At 39.7% G+C, this 20,228-nt stretch overlaps 1 protein-coding gene across 6 annotated transcripts; it reads left to right on the forward strand.

The window, feature by feature from the left end:
* Positions 1 to 1,115: 1,115 nt before the first annotated feature.
* On the forward strand, positions 1,116 to 18,344 carry malt1 (MALT paracaspase 1). 6 transcript variants are annotated; one of them, XM_076891066.1, is made up of 18 exons: positions 1,116 to 1,134; positions 4,615 to 4,800; positions 5,836 to 6,002; positions 6,203 to 6,324; positions 7,875 to 8,022; positions 9,945 to 10,123; positions 10,276 to 10,372; positions 10,472 to 10,519; positions 11,633 to 11,656; positions 11,761 to 11,805; positions 12,737 to 12,940; positions 13,256 to 13,433; positions 14,391 to 14,462; positions 14,541 to 14,668; positions 15,087 to 15,236; positions 15,960 to 16,117; positions 16,245 to 16,370; positions 17,517 to 18,344. In XM_076891066.1, exons 2-18 carry the CDS (start codon positions 4,652 to 4,654, stop codon positions 18,006 to 18,008), a joined length of 2,487 nt encoding a protein of 828 aa, XP_076747181.1. In that variant the 5' UTR covers positions 1,116 to 1,134; positions 4,615 to 4,651; the 3' UTR covers positions 18,009 to 18,344. The 6 variants fall into 6 exon arrangements, with proteins under 6 accessions (XP_076747181.1, XP_076747179.1, XP_004575684.1 ...); XM_076891064.1 differs by lacking the exon at positions 1,116 to 1,134 and adding an exon at positions 3,354 to 3,485; XM_004575627.4 differs by lacking the exon at positions 1,116 to 1,134 and adding an exon at positions 3,983 to 3,999.
* Positions 18,345 to 20,228: the final 1,884 nt, after the last annotated feature.

The raw sequence follows: 20,228 nt of genomic DNA on the forward strand, positions 1-20,228 counted from the left end.
CTTGGTCTGCCACTTCGAGCCTTAACTTGAACTGAGCCTGTGGTCTTCCATTTTCTCAATATGTTCCTAACTATGGAAACAGACAGCTTAAATCTCTGAGACAGCTTTCTGTATCCTTCCCCTGAACCATGATGGTGAACAATCTTTGTCTCCAGGTCATTTGAGTTGTTTTTGAGACCCCCATGTTGCTACTCTTCAGAGAAAATTAAAAGAGGAGGAAAACTTACAATTGACCCCCTTAAATACTCTTTCTCATTATTGGATTCACCTGTGTATGTAGGTCAGGGGTCACTGAGTTTACCAAGCCAATTTGAGTTCCAGTAATTAGTTCTAAAGGTTTTGGAATCAATAAAATGACAACAGTGCCCAAATTTATGCACCTGCCTGATTTTGTTTAAACAATTATTGCACACTTTCTGTAAATCCAATAAACTTCATTTCACTTCTGAAATATCACTGTGTGTGTCTCCTGTATGATATATTTAACTGACATTTTTTATTGTAACAACCAACGATTTATACAGGAAAATAATGACTATTAACAAGGTTGCCCAAACTTTTGCATCCCACTGTATGTCACAAACAGTTTTGTCAAGGTTTGCTGTGTAGCAGGCAGGGTGTACTACAAACACAAAAGCAAAACTTGAAACTAGAAACACAAAAACTCAAACTAAAACACAAGAAAATAAACCAGGAACTGAGAAATAGGAATTAACTTTTTAAACATAGGCTGCATCTTCCTGAGGGCACATTTGTAAACCGATTACGTCACAGCAACGCGACAAAGGCTGTCTCAATTCGTAGACTCCTCTTAATCCGGCCAACAAATGCGTCCTCATTTTCCTCAGATTTGAAGGATGGGTTGGATGTATCCTTCGTGGCCCACAATATCCAAGTTTTGGGACACAGCTAATGAGAGGATGGGGAACAGGTGGTAACACAGCTGGGACAAATCAGACCTAATGAGACAAGGGGAAGCAAAACCAGACACACTGCACACAGGACAGGGACTATCAAAATAAGACAGAAAACACACGACAGACATGGACTTGACACAGTAACAAACTGCGACATGAGACACGACTGACTGGGGAATGAGAAAAACGTGAAGTCAGAACTAAACCTACACTAAATGTGAGATGCACAGGAACAAAAACCAAGAAATCAGAAAGCGAAAAACTAGAGAGCTACAAATACAGAACCATAAACCAAAAGACTAGTAATGATAAACCGTGATGAAATCAAAAAATTATAATAACACAAAACACTGGGTCACTTACCCAGGACTCTAACAAGTTTAAAGACATCAAAAAAAAAACTAAAAATATCAAAAGTATGTGAGGAAATAAGTCCAGGCTTGGGACTGGCACTAGGAGTACACTAACAGCACCATGCAGTCTCATTGCAGTTTGTAAAATAGTCACAACTATAATTTTATTAGTTTGTGTTTCTGTACATTAACTTTTATTCTTTTGTGTGTTCCTCAACATGAATTTCCCAGAACCTCAAAATCCCATCCTTTCGTGAACCTCGGGACCAAAAAATGGTCCCGCCCCAAAAGTGCTCTAAAAATGTTATATATCAATATTTTTTTCTACTTTAAATTAGTCAATCTTTTAAAACTACTTCTGCTTAAAATATCCATGTCAAGTTTTAATTATATTTTCATTGTTTTAACCCTTTAAATCCCAGTTTTATTACATGAGCGCCCTGTTTTTTTAGCCCCAAAAAACAAAAAAACTAAATATTTTCCAAAAAAAACCATTTGAAGTAATATTTGTTTGTTATTATAATTAGGCCTTTAGATGGACTAAAGATTGGCACCAACAGTCATTTCGATCGCCTTTTATTTTTTTTTCCAGGAGCGCATTTCATAAAATGCACACTATCGACCACGCCCAAAAAGTGCTATAAAAAATTTATATATTAATATTTTATTCCACTTTAAATTAGCCAATCTTTTAGACCTACTTCTCCTTGAAATATTCATGTCAAGTTTTAATTACATTTCGCGGATTTTAACCCTTTATATCCCGGTTTCGTCACATGAGCGCACTGCTTTTTTTGCCCCAAAAACATAAAACATAAAACATAAAATATTTTCCAAAAAAAACATTTGAAGTAATATTTTATTGTTATTATAATTAGGCCTTTAGATGGACAAAAGATTGGCACGAACATTAATTTCGATCCGGTTTTAATTTTTTTTCCAGAAGCCAAAAATGTCCCCAGGCGGCGCTGCTGCTCCTGCTCCCCCGGGGAGGAGTGCCTCTGCCGCGGGTGTGTTTCGCGCAGCGCCGGAGCATATGGTTCGGTTCCCGTGTCTGCAGCACACACTTCCGCTACCACGTGAAAACAAATACGTCATTTCCTGTTGATTAAAAAAAAAAAAAAAAAAATCAAACGAACCTAAGGGTAGAAAATGGTCCGGAACGAGCAGCGGGCCAAGCTGCTGCTGTACGCGGGAAATTAGTCTGCCTTTTCCGGGTATCTGTCTCGAGCAGGCCGCTGGAGAACATGTGTATGTTCCAGCAGGCGTCACATGTGGAGCAAGGGCGCCACCCGGTGGACAAATAAAAAAATTACAACTCTAAGGCCTGTAGTCCAAAACGAAACCTAAGCTGGAAACCTGACGATCGATTTGACCGTAATTTTTCTGGCGTGAAAAATAGCGTTTATAATGGGTTTCAATGGGGCACAAATCGGCCACGAGGTTCGGTAGTGGATGTATGCCTTTTATTCAGCCATTTAAGCTCATTTAAAAAACTCAGACTGAAATTTTAAAATAAAATGGGAAAAAAATACATGTTTGAAAATTTGGCTATACTCCATTAAACACAGTGGAAATGGCGTGGAATTAAAAAACGCAAAGGCCACGAAATGGTCCCAGGTTCTACAGAGGGTTAAATTTGAACTTTTCATCCCTCCATTCTCCTATATACCGAATCTATTGTATATCTCAAATATTTTCATGCATCATCACTTTTAAAAATATTATTAATGAACAACATGCTGCTTAGTTAAGTTTAGACAGGTTAGTTTTGTTAGGTTTTGTTTTATTATGGTACTGGACTGATTGAACAGCAGCACACACCTGAAAAGATATGCTTCCAGTGGTAAAACAGTGCCACCTTGTGGTGAATTCTTTTGTTACAGCTTGCAGGGGGCAATTACAAAAAGTACCTTTAGACCAGGGGTGCCCAATCCCGGTCCTCGAGAGCTACCGTCCTGCAGCTTTTAGATGCATCCTTGTTCCTACACACCTGAATCAAATGAATGGCTTGTTATCAGGCCTTTGCCAAACATGATGGCATGCTGTAGAGATCAAACCATTTGATTCAGCTGTGTTGGAGTAGGGATGCATCTAAAAGCTGCAGGACGGTAGCTCTCGAGGACCGGGATTGGGCACCCCTTCTTTAGACAAAACAGGATTTACAGAGAGCCAGTCTCCATATGAGTATATAGAAGAAAAGCTCTGAGATTCTGTAAGAGGAGACAAGGGGTGTCAAGCCTATCCTTTGGTCAACTCACAAAACCAGTGCTGACTGCAGGTTAGGGTTAGTCAGTGGTGCTAGTTTATAAGGTGGGGGAAGCCTGCAGTCAGCCGAGACTTAAATGGTCACTTGGATGAGTGATGAGTGAATGTTTTCCCCACTGAAAACACTACGTCCAGATTAACAGAATAATTTTTTTGTGATATAACCTTTTTGTGTACATTGTGTACAACCAGTTTTGACTTGATAATGTCAGTACTGGGTAAAAACTGTTTGAGTCCTCAATGTATCTTTCCAGGAAGTGATGCCTACATAAATGAAAACAGGATTGATCCTTAAAAAAACCTGTTCATTTTCTGTGCCAACCAATAATCTATAGAAAATTTCTAGCTCCTTCACTTTGAGGAGGTCACCGGCTCCCACCTGAGCGGCTGACTGCAATCAAAGAGTGCAAACTGAGCGAGATGACTCACCTCTCCTCAAGTTCCTGTGTCTGTGCCACTTGGTTTGTGATTTTAAGCCTGAGCACTCGTTTAATATACGAGGACGTTGCATGTTAAAAGAAAAGAATATATAGATTAACCTTGATAAATAAGGGTTATTTGGTATATACTAGCTAGTATTAGCAGCGTTTACAGTAAAAAAAAACAGTGACGTATTTAACTACACTGAACAAATACCAAATAATCGTGTTGGCTCAGTCAAATGGCGAGTAGAGGGCAGCTACACTCTCTTTGGCATTTGCACAGAGCTAGCTAGTAGGCTATCCTCTTTCGATTAACGCCAAACAAAATTACGAATAGAAAATGAGATATCACACAGGTTAATTTTTGAGTAAGTTACTTGGTTTATCTTAATGGCGTTGAATTAATGAAAGGAGGTAAACTCTGAAAACAGGCCAGAGTTCGGGATTTTCTTTTCGCCTCTCGCTTCACAAGCGTACATGCAGAGACTCATCTTTACGCATAAGTGGTCTTTGTTAGAAGGAAACCACAACTGAGCTGCACCACGGGGAAAAACCAAGACGACGCTGTAGGCGTGTCTGTCAACTTTATCATTTCTTTCAGGAAGTAGACATTTTTTATTTCTCGTGCCATAACTTTTCTTTTGCGTGCGACAGAAACACGTTGATGGTGAGCTTTGGTTGAGGAACTGTCATGTCGGACTCTTTGGAACGGTCCACGAAGATCAACTCGTTGAAGGAGCCGGTTGTGAAGAGGCTGTGTGAGGTGCTGGACAAATCCAGCACTAAAGGATGGCGAAAACTTGGAGAGATTGTTGGCAATGATAGACGGTTTAAAGTCAGGTGGGTTAAACATTACTATTAGTACTTGTACTTAGCAAATGACCAGAAATCATTGCATGCATACACTTAACCACCGGTTTATTTATTAAAGCTAATGGAGACTAATGCGATTAACTTTCATTATAGTTACACTGTTCGGTTTGGTGGTTATTGTCAATTTTATGTTGTGGTTTATATTAAAAAATAAAGGTGTAGAGTATGTAATACAGTAATGCACAATTAACCTGTATATTTTCTGGCATAAATAAATATGTAACTCCAAGTTAATAAAATCAAGAAACCCTCATTGAGAGATTAAATTGGACAAATATTTGTTTTTCCTTACAGCGTCTTCCAGGTTAATGGCAGTTAATGAAACTATCAATCAAAAGTGTAGGGTCCAGTCATTATTTATATGCAGTTTTATTAACAAATAATGATGATGACTAATGTTTGCCTCTGTTTTTTTCATCCTAGCTGTTACTGTACAGCTGTAACATTATCATATGATATCACACCTGCCTAATATCACTATTACACCGTGTGTTTGAGTACATATATTCCCCGTACAGTGCAGTCTGCTTATAAGATGAAATATGCATTATTATACCAAAACAGCAGCCAAAACTTAAAAAACAACGTGGCTCAATCAAATAAGTACAAACTAAATAAGCTCAGACAAGTGTAAAATAGCACAAAAGAAGGGAGTTCAGGTAAATAGAGAATCACAAAAACTGAACAGCAAGACATATCAGCTCTTAAATATAACTTATTAAGGAGCTTTGTAATAAGCTTCAACAAATACAAGTGTTACGGTATGACACTAACATCTATCTGTTAGATAAAGTGTTTCACTGATTGTGCACTAAGCAGTGCAGATGGTTTAAAGATTATCATTAATTTGCCTTTCTTTTAAATTTGTGTAAACTTATTCCCTTATCTTTGTCTAACAGTTTCTTATGATCTGAGTTTTCGTGTGTGAAAATGGTAAAGACGAGTTTTACTGTAATACGATTTGAAATATGAAATGCTGACAATCACCTACATGTTTTCCAGCTCGGACGACATGGAGATGTGCTCGCTGAAGGTGCTGGAGCTGGAGGGAAGCCCGAGTCTCATGCTGCTAAGGCTGATGGGAGAGCGAGGCTGCACCACAGGCCATCTGATGGACTACCTCCAAACTTTAGGCAACTCAGAGGCTCTGCAGTGCCTGAAACCGCCAGGTAGAGTAAAACCACATCGATGCTGCTATGTTGTCAATCATGCAGGTTAATCTTCACTTTCTGCATTCTTTTTATTTCTCATCTGAAGCTCGCAGTTCATTGTGCTGTTTGGATGAAACTTATAGGCACCACAAAGTTCTGCTGTATACAGTCCATCTAAATCAGTGTAAATTCACAGTAATTATCCTGTACATGTGCAGCCCTCCAGATCCTCATTCAGCCCCAGTCTGTATCCATTATATGTGGCCACAATCTGCGGCTCAGCTGCCATGCTGTGGGCAAGTCTCCAGTACAGTACCAGTGGTTCAAATCTAAGGAAGAGGTGAGTTCCTCTGACGCACACACACACACACACACACACACACACACACACACACACACACACACACACACATTGAATTTTTTCTGACTTTAAATTGAAGTACTTGCGTTAAAACCTCTTTAGCGTTTTTCACACATTCACTGCAGCCATAACTTTACTAACTTTACTAGAAATGACACAACTGAAATGCATGTGAGATCAAAAATGTCCAACATGGTCTGATCAAACATTAAATGGTGTTTAAACCGACAACTTCCTAGTACAAAGTCCACCTGCATGATTCACCACTAGTGAGTCCTGCGGTTGCATTCTCTTCTCAGTCAGGACTTTCCCATAAAACAGAGTATTTCCAATAGTGAGAAGACATGATTACCCTATCATCGGTGCAGTAAATAGCACTGTTGTTTCATCATAGTTAATGGGTGATCCTAAATAAGTGGTTAAGAAACTTACCTGAATCTCTTCCTATAGCGCAGGGATGTTTTTTAGTGAGCTGAGCAACTCATAAAGGTGCACAGTTGCAATTGTCTGCATGTGTCAGCGTCAGCATGCATTCAGTCTTGTGACGCCATGCTGAAAGGGATACATAAGTGTTACTCATTCTGACTTGAAGGATGTAACTTTTACATCCTTCATCATCATGTCACTGTTGTATGAAACACTTCCTTCCTTCATCATGGGTGCTCAATCATAGAAAAAGACACATTCAGATGCTGTCGAATTATTAGGAGGAAGGAGCTCATGTCTAAGTTTCTACCCAAAGCTTTGATCTTTTCTAATGAGTTTGTGTTTTGGTTTTAGTTTATTTTCACTCAGTTTACAGAGTGGTTTTGCTCATTGTGTTGTGTAGTTAATGTTTAAATTTCATTAGTGTCAGTGTTGTTTGTGTGTTTTTAATGATTATAAGGAGGCTGTTTGTCAGCCTCTTCAGCCTGATTTCCCTAAATGAACTAACAGACTAAAACTAAGGACATTAGTTTTATAAATACACAATTTTTTTCCAATTTTTTTTCAAGACACTAAATGTAATTTTAGGTAACTGCAAGGTTATTTTAAAAAATATTTTTCCCCAAACTGTTAACTTTGCCTCACGGTCTCTGAAATGCATTTCCTTAAGCAGTACTTCCTGGCAGAAGTCTTTAAGGAAGTCAGGATTTTAAGCAGTGAGTCACAAACTTGAGCTGAAGTACAAAATTAACAAGTTTGGGCTTGAAGTGATCTCAATCAGCACCTTTTTCAAATAGAAACAGTGCTCCTTATGCCCTGCTTGCTCCTGATCTTGTGATGTAAAAGACTTTATCATCCCTTTTTGGATTTCAGCGACTCATAAAGATCATTGACAGTAGAAGATCAAAGAAAGACAAAGCTCACAGGCCCAAGTTGAGAAAAATGCATATACCTTCCAGTTTATTATGTCCATAATGATGACATAATGTTTCCATCATGCAGAGTTTTCAGGCATTAGATAAAATGACTGTGGTGTCGAAATTGTCTCACTTCTGAGCTGGGAACAACCTTGTAAACTAATAAATGTGGTTTTCAAACTTCAGGTTCCAAACAGCTTCTCCCCAGACTTGGTAATAAGTCCAGTCCAGATGAAGGATGCTGGTTTTTACATCTGCAGAGTCAACTGTGGAGATGCCTTTGAGTTCAGCCACTGGGCTCAGGTGGATGTCCTGAATGTCACCTTGTGTTACGGTAAGATTGTGCAGGTTTATATTCAGTAGATCTGTCCAAAAATCATATTCAGTTAAGGTGATGTTTGATGTTACAGCTCTGATTGTATATATTTCACATCTCTGGGCTTTAGGAGTTGAATTACATCACTGTCTATATGCTGTCCGCTGTGTGGATAGAAGAAATTAAGTTATCAGGTCATGATTCACCTCATGAGCCATGACAAAAACTGAAAGAGACACAGTTTAAATTAAAAGTATTAACTGAAAAGAGGTTATGAGGTCAGTGTTGTCAGCATCTCAGCAGGTGGAGTTAAAATGGTGAGTGTAAGAGCGGGGATTGGGAACTCAAGGGCCGGTGTCCTGCAGGTTTTAGATATCATCCTGGGTCACCACATCTGAATCAAACAATTAGTTCATTACCAGGCCTGTGGAGAACTTCGAGACATGTTGAGGAGGTAATGTAGCCATTTAAATCAGCTGTGTTGGCTCGAGGACACATCTAAAACCTGTAGGACACTGGCGCTTGAGACCTGGAGTTCCCCCACGCCTGGTGTCAGGTGTTGTACTATGCAAAACTATATTAAAAGGTTGAAGCAGGCAAAACAAGTAACATAATGCTGGGTAGATAAGAGAGAGAGAGGGATACAGCTCAAATGCTGGAAACTGACCAAGTGCTCCCATTTGCATTGATTGACTCCGCCTACCAAAAAACCTCCAAAAACACATCAACTCTGGCCAAGACAGGAGGGCTGTCATGAGTTCTTACTGTTAGAGAAAGGGCCTTTTTTGTAGAGCCGTTGGTAATCTTATCTCCAGTTAAAGCTAAAACATTGAAGTTTCTTTAGCAGCGTTTGTGAATGGCTTTAGCGTGATGCAGAAGTGATTTTGTAATTCCTGTGGTTAATTGCTGTGGTTATTAGCATAAATGCGCTAAATATTAATTCTGCGCTACAGCTGCTCAGCCAAGAATCTCAAGAATCTAGCGTGTGTGCGAATTAGCGCGGTGTTAAACACTGCACTCTTGTTACATCACAATTGTTACAGATTAGTTATAAGACCAAAAGCTCTTGTCTATTCAATGCAAAGCAGCAGTGATTGACAGTTTGTTGTTATATTGTTTGGATAGCAGGCGAAGTATTTCATAATCCAGAGCCACGCCTGCTGGTACACATCTTGAATGTGTGGTACTAGAGAAGAAGTTTAAGTGTGGAATTTAAATCCTCAAAAAAGGACCAGTGACTGTGATCGTTCTGACCTGATGCCTTGCAGTGTGCGCTAGCTATATACTGTGCACATAGCTAGCACACTTGCAATATTTAATACATACTCTTCAGATGTTTGTCTTTTATGAGTTTTTTTTTTACTTCCTTCCAGCTACCCTGTGCTCCTGTGCTTGGAATATGAAAATAACATGGATGCTGTGACGAAGATGTGGCCTTATTGCTCAAAGCTAATAAATGGCACACTACAAGCTTTTGTCACTGTAAAATAGCTTTGCCTGATTTGGTTGACTGTTAATAAAAATAACTTTCCCAGCTAACCTATATCCCTCTTTGAGGACAACAACCAACAGTTGCAACCTAATAATGTACTAGTAATTAAATAACATAAAAAACAGTATGCAAAATCTTGCAGTTTACACAGTTAATCAGAAGTTTCTTTCTTGGTGTTGTGTACAAAGGTTTTCTCCAGTATTCCAACATTTTATTCTGACTTTATGTAGATTTTCTCCATTGAAAACAAATGATTCATCACTGAGATATTGTTAGTGTTTGAAGCTCACTGACCTCAGTTTCCTGTTCTTTGTCTGAACAGGACTTGTTTATTTTTGCGGGACCTGAAACTCTGTCACTTTTTCCAGCTCAAATGGGAATCCTTTAACGGATGAAGAATACGTTATGCAGTGCTGTGTGTAATTGTCTTCTTTCCTCACATCATCAGGGCAGAGTTATCACTTTTTAGATGGTCGACAAAAGGTGGTGATCCAGCCTCAGTCCCAGCGGCTACATGTTGGGGAAGATTTGCAGCTGGAATGCGGAGCCGTGGGACGGCCGATTCCTCGATACCAGTGGCACAGAAATGGAGTCCCAATTCCGAATTCTACAAAGAGGAAACTCATGGTGAGAGGATATGGGAAGAAATGTTTTTCTTTTATTGCTTGTTTTTGTGTGTGTGTGTGTGTGTGTGTGTGTGTGTGTGTGTGTGTGTGTGTGTGTGTGTGTGTGTTTTGAGACATTAAAACTGTTGTGGCATAACTGTGTGTATATTTCAGATTCCTCACGTGATGCAGGAACAACAAGGCAGGTATCGCTGTGAGATCAGCAGCAGCTCTGAGAGAATGTGGACCAATGAAGTTGATGTTGTGATAGGTATGTCACACTTGAAGACATTTTGTTTAAAATTACTATTGAACCAGTTTCATTGTCATCATATTTGAGCGATTATTTGCCTCTGTTCTTAACTGAAAGCACCAAGGATATCAGTCCAGATTTCAGGGGCAATGGAGTGCTCTGAAGGTAGAGTTGAAGGCACTGGTGCATGGTGTTTTAAATTGGGTAACAGTTAGCAGGTGTTAGCTGCATGCGAATGGAAATCACAACTTCATTCAGATTGCATGTGGATCGTGGTCTTGGATTATTCTCACTAATCAGCACAAAACTCACATGCATGCTTTCTGATTGTACTAAAATCAATCCTTCCTGTCATCTTTAATGCATTTCATATTTATCTGTGGTACTTAATGAAGTGATCCAATTCAACCACTCATCGTGTTTCTCTGTCTGTGTGACAGAGCTCGATTGCTGTATGGGGAAAAATGTCTGCAGCACTAAGTTGTGGTTACGTGTCCATTACGTGTGATGATGACTGTTGCAGTCCCACACTCAGCATCCTTTGACTGTTACAAATACTCACAAAGAAACATTTAGACCACCAAATAGTTTCTGTGTATCATTCTGTTGTTTTTTCAATTATTGTGGTTTTTGTGGCTCTGTGGGTCATGCTAATTTTGTACTCTCTACTTCAGTTGTAGAGATTGAGGGGAACTAGGAGTGACATGACACAGTGTTTGCTACTGCGGGAAAAAAAAAAACAACCTACGAGCTTCCAGCATCATTTAAAAAGTGTTTACTCATTTAAACAAGTTGTTTTTCTGGCCAGATTGGAAGTAAAAAAAAAAAAGAAATCTGTGTAAAAATGTTTCTGAAACACATCATTTAAATCCAGTGGTGTAGTATCCCACTGTGGACCACTATGAGAACAGTTGCAAGCCATTTTAAGTTGAATGCTCAGTCACATTTATTTGAGCTGAATCAGATGCAACAGGGGAAAATATTACTTAAATACTGAAACAATAAATGCTTTTTGCTCACTGTTTCATGCATCTGTTTGCTTCCCCTGAATCTCTGTAGAGTCTATAAATGAAATGTAGACAAAGAGCAGACTGATCATGTGTCCTTGTGCACAAAGAGACGTTAGCAGATTACTTCAGTGTTGGTTTTGGTCTTTTCTTTCTTATTAATTCTGAATATTATTACTATTACTTTTATTACTATTAAGTTTCACCCTTTCATTTAACTAATCAGTTTTGTACGCTAAACTTGAGTGATAATGATATTTTTTTTTCCTAGATGACATTTACGCCATTGGAGAAGGTAAGAGGAACCACGCGCAGCAAGCATAGACATCAAATATTTCTCTTAAACAGCACTTCCTATGTTATGCTTGGCTTTGTGTTGACTTTCTTGTTGTTTTTTAGGTTCCAATGAATTCTTCCTAAACAGTATTCCTGAACAACTTTATGGTGAGTGTCTTTATGCAGGACTGATAGCTGGTGCACAGTTCCTCTACTTTGCATGTGCGATACTACTGCGATCAGTTTCAGTCTCAGTACTTACGCCAACACAAAGATGTGAAACCTTCTTGTAGCACAGTGTTAGCAGCCACACACAAGGACAAAATAACACTTTGCAGCATCATGCACTAAACACCAGAGAATAACACCCACTAAAAAAAGCTACTCACCAAAAAAGGAAAAGCTTCACAAAAGGCTGGCGTGTTTTATGACATCAGCGTGATAATAATGTCACTGTTGTATGAAACACTTCCTTCCTTCCTCCCTCCATTTCTTGGTTATTATGATTCTTATCATCTCTACCTCAGTTTCTAGTTTGTGCAAACAATAAACCACAAATGCTGTGAATGTATGTAAATTTCCCGTTTCTTCTGATGGATGTTTTTCTTGCTCTAACATGTACTGTGCAGCCATGCAAAAAAAATAGGAACTGCCATTGGAAATCATTGTTTATTGTAGTCTAACTGAACAAACGATCCTGTGCAAAACAGTACCAGCAGATTTACTCAAATAAGGACAGGAAAAAAACATGGACTTTGTTGTCATTTACATGATATTAAAAGTAAGCAAAGCAGATGAGTCGTATGTGGGGGAAAAAGGAAAGCCCCTGCGTTATAACACCTTTAAACCGATACTACTTAACGTCATGTTCCAGTGAACTTTGCCTTTGTTCTGATGTTCGCTACACACCTGTAAGGTTTCATAACTGGATTTTGCACCGTTGTCACACATGTCATTTTATTTTGCAGCGCTTCCGCCTTCAGTTATTTTCTGTTTCCACTTCACTTTCCAGTTCTGAAACCATGTATGTAATTGATTTTTGGATGGTATTCCTTTTATTACATTCATCATTTTCTCCCTTTCATGTGTTTGATCCCAGCAACTGACAAAGTGGCCCTGCTGATCGGAAACCTGTCTTACCAGAACCACCCGCAGCTTAAAGCTCCAATGGTGGATGTTTATGATCTCACTAACCTCCTGCGGCAGCTAAACTTCAAGGTGGTTTCGCTACTAGACCTCACAGAGTCAGAGATGAGAAATGCTGTAGATGAGTTTCTACTGCTGCTTCACAAAGGAGTCTATGGTACGTTTGCATTTGACTTACCTCTGAGCGGTTTGGGCCATTGTTTCAGCCCAGAAGGTGACAGAAATATACGGATCCCAAAACACAGCATGAAAGAGAAACACTACCATTTTAATCCTTCTAATCTAAGCATAAACAATATTTAGATAAAATAAGAAAATATAAATGAATGCATAGCATTTTCAAGATTATTTATAACTTAACAAATGTTATTCTAATTAAATAAACATTAAATAACAACAGTAAAAAAAGCTGTATGCAACCAGATCTTGTATCTCTCAGCTGCCTGACTGAAATGCCGACTTTCCTCTTTAGGTCTGCTGTACTATGCTGGTCACGGATATGAAAACTATGGAAACAGTTTCATGGTGCCAGTAGATGCTCCAAATCCGTACCGCTCAGCCAACTGTTTGTGTGTGCAGAGCATCCTTAAACTGATGCAGGAAAAGGAGACGGACCTCAATGTTTTTCTGCTGGACATGTGCAGGAAGAGGTGAGTGCTAGAGTCATTCAGAAAAAATCAAGAGAACACAGATCATCACTGTATAACACACAGTCAGTTAAACCGCCGGGGTATCCGTCTGTCCTGCTACAAAGCAGGAAACATTGTGAACCCATTTTAGCAGCGTTGGTTCAAATAAAAGTGATACCAGTGGCACTGAGCAGGTAACAAGAAGACATCGCCCCCAAAAGGAAAGGTTGCACAAGTGGCCGTTACTGACCACTGCTATAACTGCATTGAGGCAACAGTTTTGGTGCTATATAAATAAAATTGAACTGAATTGCTCTCTCCTCGTCCCTCCTGACTGATTCTCTCTAGTTTTGGTGTTTGTTAGTGGCATTGTCACTGCTCATACCATGAGATGGTATCTACAGCCCATTCAGGGTGCACAGGTAGTCCACCTTCTCCAGGATGGCACATCTGTATGTGTCATCACAAGAAGGTTTGCTGTGTCTCCCGACACAGTCTCAAGATTGTGGAGGGTGTAGCAGAAGATTCACACCGAGCACATGTGACAAAGTATCTGGAGACACCTTGGTGAACAATATGCCTGTAACATCATCCAACATGATTTGTTTGTATTGGGTCAGTGTTGGTCTGGGGAGGCATATCCTTTGAAGATCAGACCTAAACATGCTAGCCAGCACTACACTGATTGCTGTTTGGTATGGGGATAAAAGACCATGTGTCAAATTAAGCCACGGACTATCCAGGAGCTCTCGATGTCCTGATCCAGGTCTGTGAGAAGATCAAACAGGATGTAATCCGGCATCTCATTACGAGCATGTACGTCGACCTTCAAGACCCAGTGTCTGCTTTGAGTGTTCCTCTAATTTTCTTTGAGCACTGCATATATTCTGTTTTCTTTAAGAAAAGGACAGTTAGGAAACTATTGTCTCTCTAGCTTAAAGTTTAGAAAGTATCAAAATTTTACATATTTATTTTCAGGAATATTCACGATGACAGCACTTCAAACGTCGTCCTGAGGGTTACCGCCAACATTGTCTTTGGATATGCTACGTAAGTCCATAAATTAACTTCATACATGGTTTTGGTTTCCCAGATATGAAGTGTTGAATTATTTGTTTGGCTGTTCAGGTGCCAAGATGCAGAGGCCTTTGAGCTGAGCTCCACCGGCTTCACCAACGGTGTGTTTGTCAAGTTTCTGAAGAAGCGCCTGCTGGATGACGAGAAGATCACTGTGGTGCTGGACAGAGTCGCCGAGGGTAAGAAACAACACAAAAGTACAGCATATGCTAACATCAGAGACAATGTAGGAAGCACTTAGTTAAAAGATGATCAGCAGAGCATTTTGAATCCTTTGGCAAAATTTAAATTAAATTGCATTTCAGTTACTGTGTTTCCTGCAGGATGTGTTTCAGCGGTCAGTTTAATGAAAAGAATAAAACAATTTAATTAAACGTATTCTGCTTTCCATTATTCTTCCATGCTTGTTGGCTAATGGAGTTTCCTTCAAGGACCCACAAGTTTATGATCCATTAGCTTTTGTTAAATTAAAAATCCAATGCCTCTCAACTCCCAATGCAATGTTTTTAATCTGATTGCGTTTCAGGTCATGTAAGGATGTTTTGGCTTTTTGTGTTATAATAACTGCAGACTGTCTGATTTATGTTTTGTGCACAGATATGGGCCAGTTTGACGCTACAAAGGGGAAGCAGGCTCTGGAGATCCGCAGCAGTCTGTCGGAGAGGAGAGCGCTGACGGATCCTATTTTGCCCGGAGACAGCGCTGATCTCGCTCATGCCCACAGCCGACAGTGGGCAAAAGCTCACGGTGAGTTTAGTACTAGAGATTTAAAGCATTTTTTTTATATGTTAAAAACCTTATTTGCCTATGGCAGCTCAGAACTGGAGGCTCAGTCAGATTTTTACAAATGGTGAAAAAGTGCTCAGCTTATACTGGTAGAAACTTGGTGAAGGGGCAACAATCAGTAGAGTGAGAGACGCACCCTGTAACAGCCACGGTGCCTCTTCTAGTATTTGCCCCTACAATGGAGAAGTCATTCGCTCTTACTGTTGTAAATCTTGCTTTCACAGTGTCTGAGGGGGACCCAGTTCCTCTAAATATTGTCCCAACCTGTTAGGTTTCTCACTTTAAATGCTGCTTTTTCTTTCGTGCCTGTTTTATTTGTGGCATTTGAGAGCGAAGCAGTGAAAGCATTCAGTATTTTACAAACTAAAGACATTTTTGGTGAATGAGTGATATATATTTGACATATTGTTGTGTTAGTCATTATTTAGTTGTACTAAAAGGACTGTAATGCATATTTAGCATTTTTCTTTCAATTCTTTTAGGCACAAGGGCAATGTAAAAACAAAAATCTATTCACACACACATGATTAATAATAATAAAGCTGTTATTATTAATCTTTGAGACATGGGAGTCAAAGTTTTTCAGTTTTCATTTTAAGTAAATGGTTACAGGTGGACTTTCGGTCAAATGTATGCAAACTTAAATGTATGTGAGTCTAAATTCGTTTCTGTATTTTACTGCAGAACTTCCTGAGAGTATGTGTCTCAACTTTGACTGCGGCGCTCAGATTAAGTTGGGCTTCGCTGCGGAGTTCTCCAATGTGCTCGTGATTTACACTCACATCGTTAAGAAACCTACAGACATGTCCTTCTGTCAAGCACACGTCACTGACTTCTCACAGGTATGCTCTCATGAATCTGAAAGCAGAACATACATTTGTATCTGTCTATCACTAAGCAGTGAAGGAGAAGTTACACCATAAGTGTCTGTAAATATGCAACTTTTTCTGTTTGTGAAAACTCCCTTAGGACCTTGATGTGGATCCTAAATTGATGAATAGAGAAACTCCAGAGGAGACAGGGATCTACCTCCTGTCCAGCAGTCTGCCGCAACACTGTCTCTACACCAGACTCAGCTCACTGCAGAAGCTTAGGGTAAGAATTATAAATATTTACAGTATATCGCTTAGTGTGCTAGATTTCGGAGCTGGACCTAACTGGAGGAAATATAGAGTGCTGGATCCAGCTAACATCATGGTTAATTTGAGGTCTGAGACTGGTGAGCTGATCGGAGCGTAGTGGGATGTGTTTCATGGAGTTTTAACTATACTCGCACTTCCCAGGCCACAGTGTGAATGTAACTGGCTTTTTTCTGGTTGATGGATAAGTTGATCTGAGGAGTAGGAATAGATGTGGAGATATTACACAAAGGGTGGAGCAATCCCTAACGTGTGTCTGGATATTAAGCTACCAGCTGTGGAGTGCATTCATGTTACTTGCTGAGGGAATTATATCCTTTCAATCCTGTTGCTGTTTGAATTCAGCTTGAATTTAGTTTGAATGAGTACACATTTGCTATTCTTTCCATCAGAGGTCATCCAAATGAATAACTGTGATGAATGTTTATGGAAAATTAATGATTTCTCCTGACCACCTTCTGCACCACTTAATGGATAGGCAGAGAAGCTTTGTATAACATCTGTAACATCTGCTCCGCTGCTACATCGACATCTGCGGATAATCTTTACTCTTCAGCTATAAAAGATGATGGTTAATGGTCAGGGTCACAACATGTTGATGTCAGAGATCAACGAATGTGAAAATCAAATTTGTTGAAAATCAAATAGGATTTTCACATGTGGATCTTCTAGGAGGCTGTGAGGCATTATTAAATGCTGTATTTGTATAGCACTTTACACATTCAGTCATCCACCCATTCACACACTGGTGATGGCAAGCTACATGTAGCCACAGCCACCCCAGATTATGATTTATTAAGATCTTCTCCTCTTGCTAATCCTCGCTAATCTCTGATCTAATAGATATAGTGATGTTTGCGTGTGTAAAGGAAAAGTCATTAAACTTTTCCTCTTGTATAGATAAACTATTGAATAGTTGACACATAGAAAACTTATAGGATCACTGGAAGTAGGAGGATTTACCTGGTCACCATAAAGTTTATTCACAGTTGTTAAGATGATTTATAATTCAGAAATTATTTGATGTGGTTTCATTTTGTGCTACAACAGCTTTGAGTGTTGATTAATACAACTTTTTGTGTGCTAACACCTCATGCAACAGGAGGAGCTGGTCTTCACCGTGTGCCTTCAGGGAACCTTCACTGCTATGGACGACGATCATCCGATCCACTGGACGAAAAGTGTCAACATTGGAAAGCCGCTGATAGCCCGACTGGATCTCCACCGGGCCATGCGGCGAAACAGCTGCCTGCAGACCTGCCTGATGCCCCACAGTCCATCCCACAGCCCCTGTCACAGCCCTGGACCCGAACACCGCCACCACCTCTATCACGGGTCACACCAGGCCCAGGACTACAACCGCCTCTCCCCGCAGCATCGCTATTTGGACATCGGTGAGCATCTGCAGGGCGCAGTTGGAGGCTGCGGGGATATCTACTATGAAAATCTCAGCCAGTGTCGCTATGACCCACCGTACACCTCCGGTGGGCTTTCGAGCTCACCAGGCAGGCTCAGCATTCCCATAGAGACCACAGACGACATCAACGAGCTGCAGACTGTGTTCATCAACAGTCTGCAGCTACAGCCACAGTGAGACAGAATAGAAGCTTTAAATGTCTGTAGTTCTGAATCTATATTACTGCTGCTCTTGTTGTTACATATTTCAAATGTATATTTTATACATCGGTTGTTTCAGAAAGTGTTATGCTGACCTTTGTAAATCTGTTTTGAGAACTGAAAACATGTATTTGAGTAAACTGACTAATAGGTCCTCATGTAACAGTATTTCAGAGACTTAAAAATAGAGCTGAAACTATTTTTCTTAGCCAGATGCATTTAAACTACAAACTAGGTGGGCATTAAAATAAAAACGGTACATGGTATGCATTTTATCAAATAAACCTGAGAAAAAGACGTGGTTTACATCCATGTTTGTATTCCTGTATTTATAATTATTACTTATACATTTGTGACTTGGCAGCTTTTTTGGTATTATATATGAAGGTTAAGGGTGGTGCAGTGGTTAGCACTCTTGCCTCACAGCAAAAGTCTTGGGTCTTGGGTTTGAATCCACCAGCTGGATGAGGAATTTGTGTGTATTTTTATGTTCTCTCTGCTTTCACTGTGTAAATATATGAATGGGTTAACTGGTGATATATCATTACAGCCATCAAATACTGGTTCAAAAAGTATAATTCTATAATATTATTTTCCTCTGAATTGTAGAAATAGCATAAATTGGAAATAATCTTATAGTGGATCGCCCTTTCCTTATTTTATCTTACATATATACCATTAAAGTATATGGCCCTCATTTATAAAGTGCTTTACAAACCTGAACATTACAGCTAACCCTGGATTTTCCCGTTTGAATGCAACTAGCCAAACAGCGAAGAGCCACTTACTGCTGAAGAGACAGAGTGAAAGTGAACAGTAAATCCTTAACATAAAACTCATTGTTGCAATGGGAGACAGCACAGATGTGATCAACTTAAACTGAATTTTAGTTTTAGTGACCTTATTTTCCTCTGCGTTATCGATTCTGTCACTAGTTTCGGAACCAACCAACCACACGAGACTTTAACCCCTTAGTTAACCTGGCTTCAGTTTCTGAGAGTAGGGCCCAACAGTGCAGCATTTCTTGTCCCCTTTAGTCATGACTTCTAATTAGTATAGATCACTTTATGTAGAGTGCAACACGTGGTTACAATCAAGTAACTTATTAGAATTTAAATCCATCCATCCATTCATTCACTTCCGCATATCCTTTGCTGGAGTGGAGGGGTGCTGGAGCCAGCTGTCATAGGGCGAGAGGCGGGGTACACACTGGACAAGTCGCCAACAGTGCTAACCACCATGCTAACCACCGGGCTGCTCCAAAATATTCATACTTTTGGAGTGGGAGATCGAGTTCATAAGTAACGTTTACAAGGCGTGTGGCAGGTAGTCACTTGAGTATTGTTTTTAATTTGATTGTGTGTGTTACTGGGAAGTCATATAAGGCTGGTTTACTATAAAACTTGGAGCTGAAAATGAGCCTTAAAGTACCTTAAACATATATTAATGACTCATGTTTGTTAATTTCTACTACTGATCTCTAACAATACACCTGAAATAAAAACAATCAAACCAACAAAAAAAAAAACAACCCCAAAAATTAGTTACCTATGTTTTTCTGTTTATTTTTATTGACCCCCTCAGGATGGCAGCAGAACACCTCTCTGCTGTCAGCCTCTGTCTCTGAGCCCACTGCTCTCGAACTCACTGCCTTACATTATGAGCCCAGCTTACACCCTTCTATAGCAGAGGACTTTTTTTAGCCTCTGTCTTGTCAATGAACCATGAAACTTTCCAAAAGTGTTCCACTCCAGTGCCTTTCCTGGGATTTCTGCCACTGTTCACATTATCACCCCCAAGTTGGTGTTGCTGCTTTAGGCCTTGGCCTGATGCTGAGACATCACTGGCTGAGGGTTCACACAGTCTGCTGCACAGTTGATTGATATTCGCTAATTAAAAGGCAAGCTTTCCCTATTTTTATCTTTTTCTCATTCCTTGACTGTATAATGCCCTGTGTGAAATAGCGCCCTCCTGAATCTCATGTGGTAAATCAGTGGTGAAACATGGCCTAGCACTCCAGGAAGCCTGGCCCAGGCCCAGTTTGCCTCTCTTAATGAATAGAAATAAATTGTTTGACCAATCAGATCAAGCTAAAGTCACACAATCATTTCGATTCACACCAGTCAATTCATTTTATTCACAGAATAGCTACAATCAGAACAGGAAAAAGGGAATTTTCCACCTACTAAACTAGATT

This window comes from Maylandia zebra, linkage group LG12 (genome assembly GCF_041146795.1).
Source record: "Maylandia zebra isolate NMK-2024a linkage group LG12, Mzebra_GT3a, whole genome shotgun sequence".
NCBI lineage: Eukaryota > Metazoa > Chordata > Actinopteri > Cichliformes > Cichlidae > Maylandia > Maylandia zebra.

Excerpts from the sequence above, each read along its gene's own strand:
- malt1 (XM_076891066.1), top strand. The coding sequence starts at position 4,652 with ATGTCGGACTCTTTGGAACGGTCCACGAAGATCAACTCGTTGAAGGAG. Across the intron at positions 6,003-6,202 it reads GCAGTGCCTGAAACCGCCAG|CCCTCCAGATCCTCATTCAG; the intron begins GTAGAGTAAAAC and ends GTACATGTGCAG. Across the intron at positions 11,806-12,736 it reads TATTCCTGAACAACTTTATG|CAACTGACAAAGTGGCCCTG; the intron begins GTGAGTGTCTTT and ends GTTTGATCCCAG.